This window comes from Trachymyrmex cornetzi, unplaced genomic scaffold, assembly GCF_001594075.2.
Source record: "Trachymyrmex cornetzi isolate Tcor2-1 unplaced genomic scaffold, Tcor1.1 scaffold21, whole genome shotgun sequence".
Taxonomy (NCBI): domain Eukaryota; kingdom Metazoa; phylum Arthropoda; class Insecta; order Hymenoptera; family Formicidae; genus Trachymyrmex; species Trachymyrmex cornetzi.
In genome coordinates, this window is record NW_017296741.1 from 270,544 (window position 1) to 287,115 (window position 16,572).

General features: G+C 33.9%; 1 protein-coding gene across 10 annotated transcripts in view; it reads left to right on the forward strand.

The window, feature by feature from the left end:
• Nucleotides 1-94: 94 nt before the first annotated feature.
• Nucleotides 95-16,572, forward strand: part of CLIP-190 (Cytoplasmic linker protein 190) — a 23,732-nt gene continuing 7,254 nt past the window's right edge. For 2 of the 10 annotated variants that reach the window (XM_018505614.1, XM_018505616.1), the window contains exons 1-10: nucleotides 95-218; nucleotides 961-1,101; nucleotides 9,394-9,462; nucleotides 10,482-10,634; nucleotides 10,932-11,123; nucleotides 12,420-12,621; nucleotides 13,337-13,562; nucleotides 14,408-14,452; nucleotides 15,782-15,922; nucleotides 16,199-16,363. In XM_018505614.1, the coding sequence (XP_018361116.1) occupies nucleotides 990-1,101; nucleotides 9,394-9,462; nucleotides 10,482-10,634; nucleotides 10,932-11,123; nucleotides 12,420-12,621; nucleotides 13,337-13,562; nucleotides 14,408-14,452; nucleotides 15,782-15,922; nucleotides 16,199-16,363 (1,305 nt within the window). In that variant the 5' untranslated portion in view covers nucleotides 95-218; nucleotides 961-989. Of the gene's footprint in view, nucleotides 219-960; nucleotides 1,102-2,067; nucleotides 2,239-2,296; nucleotides 2,377-9,228; nucleotides 9,463-10,481; nucleotides 10,635-10,931; nucleotides 11,124-12,419; nucleotides 12,622-13,336; nucleotides 13,635-14,407; nucleotides 14,453-15,781; nucleotides 15,923-16,198; nucleotides 16,364-16,572 lie in introns of those variants that run through there. The other 8 variants (XM_018505617.1, XM_018505618.1, XM_018505615.1 and 5 more) reach the window with 7 other exon arrangements.

Here is a 16,572-nt window from a genome sequence, read left to right on the forward strand (position 1 = left end):
CCCAGATTTTATTTCAAAGGATAAATTTCGCACTAAGAAGTTGGCGAGCCTGACTGCAACTGCGGGTGATGACGGTGGTGTAGTTGTCATTCTTTTTTCCGGAAGTGTGGTAGGGTGATTTTCACGTTGCTCTTGTATATTGCGGTTCCTGCGATTGTCGTACATAAAATGCGTTAGCTGTCGACCTCGCGGATCAGCCCGAACAGCATTTCGCTCAGGTGAGACTGCGATTTTCATATTTTGCGTTCTGTGCACGGATGCGAACTCGTCGCGCGCGCTTTTGAGGTTAACTCTCGCTCGTCAAACTGGAGTTCCTTTCACTCCTACTGAAGAACGTACGCGTTGTTGTCACTCGTCGATCTGACAGTATTGGTACTCGCGTATATTCGCAAATACTAGCATGTATTCGTGAGTACTCGCGATCGCTCGCGCAACTTTTGCAATTTTGCGCAAGGGAACGTGAGAAATTGGCGATGACATGGTCTCAGTTTGAAAAATCATAAATTTTTGAATTGGTTTACTTCGCAAAACTCAGGCATTTTATTTAGGCTATTTATCTTTTAGAGGAGATACAGTCGACATAAACGTTGTTCTATCCTTTTCCATTCCAGTGGATAAAAAAATAGAACATTTTGTTTCCTAAAAGGAAAGTAGCCATAATCAATGCTTCAATTTTTCCTTCTTGTCAATCCAAGTTTATCCAAGTTTGATTTCATTCTAACTTGAAGATTACTATAGTAGCATTTTTTGCTCCAAAATGTAGTCAGTTGTAAGAATATGCCGAATAAAGTACTAGTAAAAAAAATTTAATTTATTTACATTCTATACATTCTTGATGTCATCTCTTTTTTCGTTTATATCTCTATTTTTATCAAATTAATTTCTTATTTGGTATTTTTCAGGATTTTTTATATGTCATTAATCATTTTTTACTAACAATGCATAATATTTTTGTTGCAGTGCAGTGTAACATAGTGAATATATAGAGCATGACGGAGCCAAAACCATCAGGACTAAGACCACCGTCAAAAATAGGACGGCCTTGCTCCACCATGCCTCCTAGACCAGCGATTCCGCCTTCTCCAATGAGACCAACGACCAGTGAGTTTTTAACAAAATTGTGTACCGTTCTTTTTTATTGCATGTATAATATATTTTTATGTTACTATGATCATATGTCGTATCTATTATCCATTTTTATAATATACTAAATGGATATGATATATATAGATATCTGACATTGATAGAGAGACCTAAAAGGAAGTATCTAATAATATCTCGTGTTAAGTAGAAAAATAGATCATGTATTAATAAATGTATATACCTGTTCTTTATAACACTTTGTTTCTTACCTGTATAAGATAATAACAGAGTATCTCAAAAAGGAGAATATTAAGTTTTTGCTATTCTTCGATCAAAATAAAAAAGTTCCAAGATGTACAGATTATATATTATAATAAAGAATTACTTAAACGGAGTAGCCATTTATTATGTAATTCGTATATTTCGAAACTTTTTATTTTGGCCGAAAAACAGCTTCAACTCAATATCCTCCTTTTTATATTCCTTTTAATTCCGATTTTAATTCATAAAACACCAACAAATAGGAAGAATCTTACCAAAAATATCTTTTCGTGATTATTTTATCATAAATACACAAAGGAAAGATTTATTGCCGTTTGCCTCATACATTTTGAATTATGCATTTGTTGTATTAATAGGAATTCTCGTAGATTTAACCAGAAAGATACAAATCAAATGTAATTAAATCTATCAAACATTCTAGTTGAGATAACCAGAAAGTCAATTATGATAACCAGAATTCTTATTCATATGATTAAAATTTGTCTTGTTTGTATTTCTTGCTGATACAACCAGAACATTTTTCTCAGTGTAATGGAAATTAATGGACAATTTAAATGATATATGAAACTATAAACAAACCTTTATTTGTATTGTCAATATTTTCGTAATGCTAATTTACTTATGCTATAAAAGTGTTTATATGGAGTATGTTTTGACGAGAGTACTACATTATCGCGAACGTTGTTACAACTCGAACATGTACCGCGAGTGTCTCGTTAATTTGTCCCGGCACACCGGGAACATCGTGCACGCCCACAAGTCGGTCGTGAACGAGCGTGAATGCGAGTCCGCAAGTTGCTCGCACGAGTCGTTCTTTGGCCGTTCGCGACGACGCATCCTTTGTGAGAGAGAGAAAAAGAAAAAAAGTAATTGGTAAATATTTTTCACAAGAAATTCTTGAGAATTAATGGTGAGTCGCGAGAGCCTATCGCGAGTAGTGCATTCTTTTCTGTTTCCTTAAAAGAAGAATAGAAACGGAAACATTTCTCTTTGCTTTGTGCCGAAATTGCGGTGAGTTTTAACTGATCATCGAGAAAACACTATGAAGTGAACGGCTTAGTGATCAGTCACTTGGTTTGATCTAATAGTAATTATTTTAAATTTTGTAACATTTTATTCAACCTCACACATTAATTATATCACTCAGCTCGATTATTGCAATTTATAAATGTTGCTGTTCTACATGAAAGCTGATCAACTTGACTTGTCGCGATTAATTGAACCGTTTTTGCAGGATATACTTTTAAACGATAAATCGGTTTTTTAAAAAAATGAAAGTGACTGAAACGACTAAGAATATTCGCCGCAAAGGATAATTGGCAGATAATTTGGAAATTAATGCAAATCTCTCGGAAATAATATCTTAACGTTACAAGCATTCAGCGTTTTTAAATATTTTAATTAATTGTATATGTGTGTGTATGTTTAATTCAATTGATCTATTTGATTCCAAAATGTAATTTATTTTCTGGCTAATATTTGATTAAAAATTTTTTTCTAATATTTTATGACTTCGTCTGTTAATTTAAGATTTTTTTTTTATGAAAATTTTTTATATTTTATTTTTTAGAACTTTTTCGTGATATTGACACAAATAATATAATATTAAATTCAAACAGACCAGCAGGGTTAATATTATACATATATTGCTGCCATACGTCAAATGAAATTAAATATTCTCTACATATGACATACATAAATGCTTGGTAGTAATAATAATAATTAAATTAGATTTTTTCAGAAAATATATCGTCGCTATAATATATCATCGCTTTATCATCCTTATACTAACTTTTATGCAATAATCTCTTCTTCGATCACACGATCAATCAACCGATTTTTCCTCGCATTATAAATCTATACTTGTAATTACGTTTTAACATCAGTTTACAATTTTTCCTTATTTTCTTTAATCTAAAATCTGAATTCTTATTTTCTCCTTAATTTTCTCTTCCTCAAGAGTTCAAGAATTTTTCCTCGTTATTACTTTTCTGTTCTCTCTCTTTCTTTCTTTTCTCAGATCTCTTTTTTTTTTATTTTTATTTGGTATAGTAACTTTGTTCTCACATAATGCAAGCGAATATAAGGCACTGCGGGAAACAGATTTTGTGTCGCTTTATTTTTCTGCCGCGCAGATTCTCGGCGCGCCTCTCGACGATGCATAACGGGCGAGGTGCGTTTTCGCGATCGCCTCTGGTCGCATCCAGGGCACGTATCTTACCTTATTGATGCAACGCCATTGAATTGCCTTCGCTGCACAATCGCACGTCGTCGGCTGACGCATTGCGATTATGCAAGTCGGTGTTGATCTCGCGCCCGCGATTTCATCCCGGGCGTTTCATCTTTCCTCTCCGCGAATCCTTCTCTTTTCTCCGATTTTTTATTCTTCTCTTTTCTCTTCCATTTTAATTCTTGTACGAGATCGTTTGATCGTCTCGAGTTTCGCAATTCGATCAGAAGACTCAAGGCCTCCGCATTTCGTTTCACGTTATCGCGAGATTTCGTTGAAAAAATATGCAGCCGAATTGTCAATAACTACTAAAATTTTAAATAAAGAGAGACGTTTTAAATGTCAAAAAATTAAAATTACATATATTTTTAATTATCTAAAATTAGTAAATTAATGAAGAATATAAATTACCTCTTACAGACCGGTTTCTCATAGTCGGTTCTTATTTCAAAACCGTCTTAAGTAATATTTTAAAGAGTCAATACGATTCTGTGATCGGTTTATAACATTTTAAGATTGTACTTAAGGTGATCTTAGATATAAAAATTAACTACATACGATTTTCTGTCCTTTACTGCACATAATGGATCGTTCATATCACGCGAATTAATTTTCATCACTTTTACAAAATTATAAAAAATATTAACATGATTCTTGCATATGCTTTAACATCTTTAGAAAGTATTTGTAAAGCTGCGTATTACAAAAAAAATGGAAAGAATAGAGACTATTATTTAACCAGGTGTTCCTAATATTTCAAAGAAAAGAAATGCGTAGGACATGAATGACCTAATCGAGTCTCTTGTAGAAAAAAAAACTGGTTTGAGTAATTTAAATGGATTGTCAGCTGTGAATATATTTTTAGAATAATTTGTAGGAATAATATAAATTTTAGACATAATTATAGCCAGTCTTCTGTGCAATATTAACAAAAAGCAACATCGAAACAAAAGGGTCCCTTTTATTGTAATTGATTACAGTTCAAAGCGTTATTGAGTATCGTAATTATTGAATATTTTATCAATTATACGATTTGTGGTAGCGTTACCGATTTCCCAATCGCTCTCGCGTCCGATTAGCTGATGATTTTTCTTGTCGAACAAGGACTCAATTATAACCGCGAAGGCAACGGAAAAGTAAAGGATTTCTGTAGTAGCGGCGCCTCGTACTGACGTAATCATCGTCGGTATGGTGTTCTGTGGTAACTGTGACACCATCGGCTAAATATGGAGAGATAAACGGTTTATGAGCACGCGTACGGGGACACGTTCGTTTCGGGCTGCTTTACTGTTTATTTGTACGCTATTGAAGCCGGTTTTAAGGCCATCCAGTCGAATTCCGCGGTCTGACGAAAGTCCTATTAGTATTATTTACCTTCGGTAAATATGAAAAACGTGGGCACGTGTATGGTATCTATGAGAATGGTAGCATGTAAGTAATGTACAACGCGCTCGTTTCACCCGTGAATGTGTAGAATATACAATTATGTATATATGTATTTTTTGTTCAATTAGATTGTGTTTACTTGCACAATGTTTTGCACAGTTGGGCAGATAAAAATATCACTAAATGTTGTCATCGAGATAACATTTACTGCTTAATCACGTTTGCCACGTCATAGTCTCGTTATAATGCGGGATGAATTATATGTAACAGCTATAACGACACCTCTCTCTACTAGCTATTAACCTTGTTTACGTATTGTTACGCATGAGAGATCAAAGTGCCCGTATATCCAGTGACAGCCTGTATACAGCCATTCTTATAGCCGTGTCATATTGAATGATCGGGGTACTTGACACCCTGTTATGTTTTAACTCTGCAAAACATAAACGTGAGATAATCGATGAGTTACGGTAATTCGGTAATATACCCGGCGGGTTCGTTAAAAGTTCAACTAGAAGATCAAACATATTTTATTTTTATACTATTCGAAAATTGAATTGGGAAATTCTGAAAGATAATTTTGTAAAATTAAAAGGTTTTTAGATATATATAATGCGACTACGATGTTTAAGCTTTTTCTTTTATGTTATAAAAGAATATTGCAAGAATTTTTATGGTATTTATAGGAGATCAAACATATTTTATTTTTATACTATTCGAAAATTGAATGAGGGAATTCTGAAAGATAATTTTGTAAAATTAAAAGATTTTTAGATATATGTAATGCGACTACGATGTTTAAGCTTTTTCTTTTATGTTATAAAAGAATATTGCAAGAATTTCAAGCAAATATTAAAAGTGACATCAGCTTGATGTAGAAATCTAATTGCGAATGAATAATTTTGCGGGAGATTTTTTAAAAGTCTATTACTTTTAAAACAATTCTATTTATTAAATAGAATTACATAATTAATTATTGATGTTTTATGATATAAAAGAATAATGCAAGATATGTATCAGAATTAATGTAAAAACGATTAATCATGTGAGATTTATAATTCGCGGACGAATCATGGCGCCACGATTACGCGTCAGATCACGTCGATGTATATTAATTAATCATGATCAACACGCTCGAATCAAAAAGTACAGTGTATTCTGTCATCAGATATCATCGTGCGCACGTTGCGTATGGCTCTAATAATCGTATACTGCAAGGTTTCGTATAGATTATTATGCGCACACTGAAAAAAATTTCTGCAGGTTAAAAATGAACGAACCAGAAGATTCTGATCATATTAATCAGATTTTTGGTTATCTCATTTAGAATTATAATACATTCAACCAAAATTCCAATTAATGCCAGATTCTTTCCAGTGCAGCGCATCTATATTTCGAGACGAACTTTAATAACAGAAATACGTTTTTTTGGAAATTTAGGATGCAGTTTCTTTTTGAAATTTAATTAAAGTTCGCATTCTTTCGTTTTTATTATCTTTTTTTTAACATTATGATTCATTCATTATAATTTAAAGAAATAATATGAATATAAAAAATATAATATTAGGCTCTAAAGAGAGTGCAACAAATCGTATCAATATAAATGCTTATAAACATCTACACTGGATGTTCTTATTTAGATTTTATTGGATATGTATTGAAAGACTATAAACATTTCAACTTATAATTTTTTTTATCAATTTTTATTTACAATTTTGGATTCAAATATTCTAAAAAATAAGCTATTTAGAGCCAAACGTTGGGTGATTTTTACAGAAACAATATATGTTTGTCAAATATAAAATCAATCATACATTTCAATCTTTAATTTAGTCATCCTCAGTGAGATTATAACTCATAACATCCATCATAAAATAAAATAAAAATAAAAATTATTAAAGTTGATTCCTTACGATAAACATATGCAGTTGTATGAAATATGTAGACGCGAGGATGTACAAAACCATGTACTCTCTGACAACATTTTCAAATTATGTGTCTGACAGCGTACTGCAATAAAGCATATTGGCAGAAGTTATATAAAAATTATATCTAACGTTAATATGAATCAAATTGTATGCCTTCCCACTTAACATAATTTCAACAATAAAATTATATTACATAATTAATTTAATCTCTGATTTTTATAACAAAGAATATGTAATATATTTTATTGAAATTGTGTGATGTGGGGATACAGGTAGGCATACAATTTGAATCATATTAACGTCAGATATAATTTTTATATAACTCACCTCTTTCATATATTTGTGGTGTGCACACTGATTATTCAATTGCCACGAGCATATGGGACCTACAATTTTAATACCGATTTCGAACGGCGGATTTTTCGAGAAGTGTTTCTGTTGGTAAGAATACTCTTGGGAGGTTGCCGGTCTTTTTCGAGAGGAAACACGATCGTATATATTAAAATATTTTGGTTCCTACTGGGATAGAATTCGGGACCTCTGGCATAGATCAGTACACTGTCTGCCACAGTGTTGGGCAAAACTATAATTCAATTAACAATTACAAATTGCAACGTAATTCTTAATACAATTAGTAATTATATTTCATAATTATTAATTGCTGAAAACAATTAAATAAATTCATTAATTCAGCAATTAATAATTACGAAATATAATTACTAATTGTATTAAGAATTACATTGTAATTTTTAATTGTTAATTGAATTACAGTTTTGCCCAACTCTGGTCTGCTATGCCCACGTTCGTGCTCGGACATACATATATAAATTCATACAGAATCATACAAGCACTTAAGATCCAGCTAGACCGTTTAAGGCCTTGATTTTTATAGGTTGTTTCTCACATATACGATCCTATAAGATATAATATTGTTTAAATTATTTTAATGTCAATTTTGTTAAAAAATTTTAATAACATTTTAATGAGATTGAGATCAAAATAAAGACCAAAACATTCCCGTTTGGCTGTACCTTTATTAATTCAGACATTTCGAGATCAGGGCACCGTCGATCAGCCGATCGCGGCGGACGGCCGTTCGCGCGTCATTGAGAGCGACGCAATGTGCGCGTAAAAAGGCGCATTAAATGCAGATTGTATGGCGATAAAATCGTCGGGATACATAATGCCTCTCTCGGTCGCGGTGGCGGCGGTTGCGGCCGCGTAATCGCGATTTCATCTCGTCGAACAGAGGCTCCGACCCACGCGACCGACCTACTACGACAAGGCACGCGCCCACGCGCGCTTTTCCATAAGCAATTAATTAAATCGCGAATCGCCACGATACCCGGACATACCAGCGACTCCTTTTGCGGAGTTTTTTTCACGCCGCAGGGACATCGGCGAGGTGAATGATGAGCTTTGTGATGTTGTCGCAAGGCTCTTATACAAGGAATCTGTGAAATCAGAAACTACGACATCGCGGAAGTTAGAGATGGAATTCGTGAATTTATGAAAATTACAAATATATAAAATACAAAATGAAAATCATAAATATTCAAAATACGAATTATTCGTGAAATATAGGGACAGCTGAAACATAGAAGCGAAATAAACTTATTATGACTATTGAGATAAGTAGGCGTTTCTTTTCTTTCTAATTTATTAAAATAACATGTTACGATTAAACGATCGTTCTATTAAAAAATATCTCGCATGACTGCGTATATTGCACTAGAAATCGCCAGATCTTATCGGCGTCATTTGGACACTCCCTGACTCGCCATTAATGATTCGTTTACATAAGTCTCTGTCTTGACCCGATTGTGATCAACTTCCGATACCGATTATTACAACGACAATTATAGGACCAAGCCCTGATCTGATTCGCGCCGAATCACCTCTCGTCGTTTCTCTTTAACGTCGCTTCATAATAATTAATAATTAACTTAGCGCATTATTAATTAACTTTGCAACTTCGCACTAGCGTCATCACGTGTTCCCAGATTTATTATCAGCTCACAGAGACAACACATACAACACAAATAAGCCTTGAAAAAAAAAAAATTACGTAAAATAAAAGAAAAATATGTAAAATGATAAAGAATTATTAAATTAAAGTGATCAGAGATATTAATTGTATTATATTAAAATTAATTATATACGTCTGTGTTGTATTTATATTAATTTTTAATTAATTATTATTAATTTCCGAATTTAATATCCAGATATCGTTGAAATTTATTAGCTTGCACGTAGACTAATATCATTTTGCTGTTATAACTGTATTGAATCATACCGATTCGTAATACATAAATTATTATTAAAGCGATAATTGCCAATTAAACTGATTGGACAAAATTTGAATTAAATGATGCACTCTCGACTATGGCAAAGTGAAATGTTTTTTGCACCGAGGTACGCTCCATTTTCCCCTTTTGTTTTTCGTTTTGCTATGATTTGCGTTATTTTGCATGACAACGGCAGATCAGATGGAGCCTCTCTGGGAATCGCACGGCCGTCAAATAAACGAGGCTAGCTTGCGAAGAGGGTCAGGTAAGCCGTATTTAATGAAGTTTTTCTTGAAGCCTACTCGAAGATCGCAATTCGTTAAGCTGTTTTGACAGAAAACAGCGAATGATCTTTTATGATCAATGGAAATTTATTTTGCAGAGCTAATAAAACTTGAAATTAATACCATCTGTTAGTTGATATTCGTATATTTGTTCGAGATTTTGAATATTTTATATTTTTTGAATCGTATTTAAATGTATGTAAACATATGTGTCTTCCAAATTTAGACTTTAGTGAAATACGAAATTAGATAGTTTTCACGATAAGGGATATGTGTGAATTTTCGTGAGTATAGCTGTGTAAGTTTGTAAATATTATTGGTCTGTAATAATATGTGTTATATCCTCTTATATTTGTATTAATGGTTTTGCTTTGTGTTATATTATATTTATATTATTATTATGGGTAGTGTAATACTTACATATAGTACGTTACACATTTTATATGTGCATGCATAATATAATTTGCAATAATATGAATTATAATTAATGTACTACATATCTTGATGTAACATTAAGGATGTTCCATAATTAATTGAATATTTTTTGAATCTTCAACCAAGTTAGAATAAATTGCTTATAATTTAGCAAATAATTTAAATATTTTAAAGGAGGCTATTTACAGCAGTTATTTATTTTTTGTTTAACATTGTTAAAATATTGACTATTAATCGATAACCAAAACCAAAACAAAAATTCTTTTAAAGTAAATCTCCTTTTTAATCGCTAATTATTTGATGGTTATAGATGATTGGATATAGATAGTTCAATAATTTCAGCTAAGTGAAAAATCCATTTTAGAAATTTTTTAGAGTTTAGTGAAAATCAAGATTACAAGTTGTCGAACATTTTATATTTATAGGCCAGTATCGAATCGTTAATTTTATTATACCTGCGTCCTGTGATTTGTTTATCTTTAATTTTTCTCCGGAAATTTGAAATCGTAATTTAGCGTTGTTAATAGTCGATATTTCAAAGAGAATCCTCTTTAATCCCGCGTAGATACCAGCGTTGTTCTAACCGAAGACACAGACAGCTTTAAGATTGGTGACCGAGTATGGGTTGGCGGCACGAAGCCAGGCACAATCGCTTATATCGGCGAGACCAAATTTGCCCCCGGAGATTGGGCAGGAGTCGTCCTGGACGAGCCCATCGGTGAGGAACATCGTAACGATTCTAACCAATCGTATGAATTATAAAAATCCAAGAATCAATTTTGAAGAACGCGAGCCAATTCTCAAATTTAAAACATCGTATTTGTAAATCATTTTCCTAACCAATCAAAATTGTTCAGCTCACACTACCTAACTGAAGTCTTATTATATACAAAGTTCCATTAATCGCGAATGAAAAAAAGTTTTTTGACCAACAATGACAAAAGAGATAAATCGACGGAATTCAGAGACAGAATGAAGATAGATGAACTTTAAGTTCCCAAACCTTAAACTTCAGGAAAGAACGACGGTTCAGTGGCAGGAAGTCGGTACTTTCAGTGCGAACCGAAGAGAGGGATCTTTTCGAGACTCACCAGACTCACCAGGTTGCCGTTGAGCGATCACCATACGAGCTTGATCGTGACGCCAACAACGCCACTCGACAGCTCTAGGGGTGGCTTTATCAGCAAATCCATGTCGTCGTCATTGAGTAAGGATCGCTACAAGAGATACTCACCACGCCCGTAGACTTCCAATTAGCGCTGCACATTCGAACGCACGCCAAACACCGTCTACAAATTTTACTTAGTTTCTTGGCCCCTTAACCCTTTCGCCTCCCTCGCTGTAAGAAAAGAGTATTTATCGATCCAAAATATCGAATGAAATAATTTTATTCTATAGATATTGAATCTTTTTTTAAAACAAGATATTTTTTTAAGCAGATTATATCATTGGATTTTTTTATATAATTCAGTGCTATCATTTAACATTTAAAAACTTTTGCTGAGAATTTCTATTCGGATGATAATTAAGATAAGAAATATTTTATTTAAAAAATTAGGTATATTAGTTATATCTATTACATAGAACTAACACACCATATAACGAAATTATCATTGAAATTAAACGACAGAAGAAGTGAAGCGAAAGAGTTAATCGTAGTTGATGCTATGTTGTACCTAGAGGCTTAAAGAGCACAAATTACTTTTTTAATTACTTTGCATTATTTTAATTGCGATAGTGCTTAAACGCTCTTTACTGTGGAAAGTAAGCACGATCAAGTAACGACTTGATGTAATTTAGTTATTCGGTCAGCATGTAGCACGGAAATAATTTAGTCTCGTTAGTATGTAGTGACATGTGACGTAATTTAAGATTTTTTTTACTTAATTTTCGTGTAATAATAATTTAATTTCGCAAATAATGCGCTTAGCAATAGAAAAGTAGAAAATACATTGAACAAACATTATCTGCAGATGTTCGTATTTATAAAAGTGACGGAGCAGTTTAATATTTTTAGAGACAGTAAAGGAGTTACATACCTAATCTCGAGAATAAATTTATCAATTGAATAAACAAATTGATTCGTAGGAAATGGTTTATTCTCGTCATCTTATAAAATAAAGAAGTAACTAATTTTTTTTTATATAATATTAATATATACAATAAAAGGAAATATTTTATCTTGTGGAAAGTCATTTAATTGAAAGAACGATAGATATATAAAAAACAGAAAAGGAAAATGTAATAAAAAATATGAATATAGGGAGGAATATGTATTTATAAAAATATAAATGTAGATTTAGCATTAATAGAACTTAGCAAAGGAGAAAAAAGGTATAATTTGACCCTCATATATTTAAAAACTTAGGAACGATCTAGCTTTATCGTCGAATAGAAAACAGATATTGTGTAATTTTAATAGACCCAGCCTCACTCGTGGTTTCTTAACCGGTGTGAATGATATATAATAATGATCGTGCATCGCTGAAAACTGTGAATGCAGATACATCGACGACAAGTCTGTCGTCCACAACGCAAAAGGGCGAGCTGAGGATAGGTGACCGGGTGATAGTGTCGTCGAGCCAAGGCAGCAAAACCGGCATACTCAGATATCATGGCCTCACGGAATTCGCTGCGGGTGAATGGTGCGGCGTGGAACTGGACGAGCCGATCGGCAAGAATGACGGTTCCGTCAATGACAAAAGGTGTGCATCCTTTCCATTGAACTTCAGTAGCACCTTGACACAAGAAAAAAAAAAGAATATCAAACTCGCCTCAGATTTCCGATTATTTAAAGTAATCCTGAAGGTCTCAACCACTCCCAGAAAATCAAAATGTTGTTTACATTAAGAGCGTATTACATTTAAGTATGACTTGTTAAAAAATCCCTTTTCTTATTTCTCAGAGTTTATACTGCGTTTTATTAAGCATTATTAATGAATTTAATCCTCTACCCGGAATTATGTAAAATCCAGGAGGTCCTTGAAATGTACGATTAAGGTCCATTTTTATAATGTATGGTTAGGATTGAGGTTACCAAGAAATTCATGAATTTTATTGATAAATTTCTTTATACCTTTAACTTTTAGATAATCATGTATTATAAAAACGGGCCTAAAAATGTCAGTCATTAATTTACATCGTCTGACATTAGGTTCTTAAAATACTGCTATAGAAATTTTTAATTTTTTATTTTTCTATAAGAAAGAGGACAATTTTTATTTCTGATGACGCCCAATGACATCGGGAACTTCAGAAAGAAAGAAACTTCTCTTCTTCTTTAATTTGTTAACGTTCTCACGACTAATGCTTGATGAATGACATCACAGCATTCGCGAAAATTTGCGAGGCATGATCTCCCCTTACACTTGAGACTCACATTCCTAAGATCCCGCGGAACTAACCCACCCGTTGATCCAGATACTTCGAGTGCTCGTCCAAGTACGGCCTGTTTGCGCCCGTGCACAAGGTCAGCAGGTCGCCATACAACAAGAGGCCTTCTCTATGCGTGGTGCACAAGCCGAGCGGTGCCGCCCTCAATACCAGCCTCCAGAAGAAGAGCGGCTCCCGCGAATCGCTCGCTTCCAGCCTCGCCTCGAGCGTCGCCAGCGCGAGAATGAGCACTACGAGCGGAACTACGGCGAGGGTAAGGTTCACCATGCCGGAATGAGGGGATGACAGGATGTGCAGCTATATCTCGCAGTTCGTCGCTAACATTGTTGGCTCCCTATTTATTAGTTTAGAACGTATTATTCTTGTCGTTCTCATTGGTGCTGGGCAATTGACCCTTAAGTCTTCTTCTTTGAGGTACGAGCGAGAAGCTCGACTACGACTGTGATTCTTTACTGTAAATCAATGGTAAATGATTATTTTTATATGAAGGATTCGGCGCGATGAAGGTTTTTTATCGCATTAAAGGAACTGCAAATGATTACGTTTACGAAAAATTACAATGTGCGCAAAAATTATGAGAAGTGTTTTATTTTATTTTAATTGTGAGAAGCACTCGATGTGAAAGTAATTTTATTTATCGTGATTATAGGAAGTTCGAATTGCATATATAAAGTGAATTTTATATAGACTATCCTGTTTTATAATTTTAATCTCGTTTTTGGAACTCTTTAAACTCTTAAACTATTGAATTCTAAATTTTTGTTTTTAAAAACTGAAGATTTAACTAATTCCTTTATTTAATTCAACATGTCTAAATATTTCCCTTGTGAATTATGATGGATTCAGTCTCTTATCGCAATGAATCCTTCTGCGGAGTTACTTAAGGGTTAATCCCGCCATAAATTGTAGTGATTGCCTGTCGCTTTTTAGGCAACCTATTTTTTTCTCTTTAACACTGACTCTTTAATCGAAACTTGTAACTTATTGTTAGCGCGCGTAATTTTGTGACTGGTGCATTGATTATTATTTAAAGTTGCAAGATTGCACGATTTATCTTTTTTTTTTCTCTTGTGTTTCCGTTACATCCCAATATTCCAGAGGCCTGGCATGCGCACGTCAACACCTGCACGAAGTTCATTGCAGGTGAGATCGTAACTCTGATTACTCCTGATTAATTAATTGTTCTCGTCAATTAGAAGCGATCGTCGATAAGTCATCTCGCTATTCTCCCATCGATTGTTCCCAAATAGTTCGTACACCCTGTAGAAATGGATGTGTAGACATAGATTAACAAGCGCGTTATGATGTGAATGTATATTAATTAAGATAATTAGCGAGGTGTTTAGTTGATTAGCAAGACTCGATTATTAATGATTGCCGACTGCGATTTTATTTATTTATTATTTGCCGTTAATTTATTGTTATCGCTCGTCGCATCGTTGATACTTATAATACATAGTGATCTCTGTATATAATGTTAATAAAATCCTACGTAATGTCCCTTCCTCGTAATGTCCTCTGGCTTCTAGGTGAGTATCTCTCCTACGTCGCTTTATTTACATATGCAAATAATTAACAAATCGCCGTTATTACGTTCGATTCTTCCTCGAGATTATCTCAGTTGCTCGATTAATTCATCTTTAAGGATTTCCTACGGCATAATTGAACACAGATCGATATCTGCGTTGGCAGAGAAACGACGACCAGCATCATCGAGCCGATTAATCAAACACTGCCGCTCGGATAATGCGATCTAAAGTACCGATCATTGATTTATATTGCTAATTGCATTCGATTCAGAACGTTGCATATCTGTGTCTATCACGCGTCGAATTATAAACTTGATGATTACATGATCTTGGCAAAGCTGTTATATAATGCGGAATGCAATGCGAATAAACGGTCAATCGGAGGATTTTTAATCGGTGACATTCGTCTTATTTTTATTGGAATTTAATATTCAATTCGAGTAGAGAGCCAGTGAGTGCGTAGTATTGCCTATTCGCTCGTTTTGTAAAAACTTATACGACGTAACAAGAAAATTGTTGCAATTATTTATCTCCATTCTATCCTATCCCGGCTTCTATAAAAATTTTTATAAAGATATATCGATATGTAAGAATTAATTGCTTGATATCGCAAGTTGGCTTTCCCAGTTTGTAATAATTTGTATGACGCAGACATAAAAGCATCTCGCTTTGTTCCAACCTGCTCGACAGCTTTTACAAAAATATAAGAAATAGAAAAATTGTTTTAGTTGTGCGTTTTCTTTTTGCGATAACTCTGCCGTGGATGTAATGTGTATAGGCTATTTTACTGCAATCATAATAATATTATTAAATATGAATTTGATTGCTATTTTACTTTATTGCGCGCTAATATTGCGGTATAATTCCTCTTTCCTAAAATTCTTTTTCCTAAAATTTCCCGCGTCATCGCGATGTTGAATTAGAATTCGGATCATACTTTTAGGAGGTTTTGAAAGAGAAGCAGCAGGAGATCGAGTTCCTGCGAAAAGAGCGGGACCTGGAACGCGAAAGAGTCACCAAGGCGGCGAATCAAGCTGACCAAGCGGAACAATCGGCGCTTTCGATCAAGCAAGAATATGATAAGGTAGATATTTACAAAACGATATTTGTCAAAATCGAATCGTGCCGATGGATGTATTTTTAAAAAGAGACAAACGTTTAAAGTTAAGAGTTATGCTTAATTTTTTGCGCTTTTATCCCTGTTTGCAGGGATTATGCAACGTCAATGGAAATATCTTATCAGATGTGATAAATCAAACCCAATGTCTTTACGTTCTGAAGTTTTTGTCCTAGTTTTAAAGTTCCTCTGTTCCCATCTTCCATCTTTTTTTTTCTTCAACATTTTTATGACAATATTCAGTATCGCGAACAGATGCTGCAGACGGTCAGCGAAGCGGAGCTCACTGTCACCAAACTCATCAGCGAGAAGAGTACGTTGGCGATGCAGCTGGAAGATGAGAAACGAAAGTGCGAGGATCTTTTATTTCGCTTCGAAGAGGAATCCGTGAATAAAGACGACATACAGGTACATACACCTATTAGGATAATTTATATACCAGCTCAAGAATATAAGTAACAATTTATCTCAGACATAATAAATGCTAACGGCCGCAGCACAGACTCTTGCATAACGCATAATGCATAGTGCATAAGGGAATAAGCCAATCGAAATTCTTTTCCATGGAATGGGAGGAAAGGAAAGATTCTGATTAGTTGATTCACTATACGTTATGC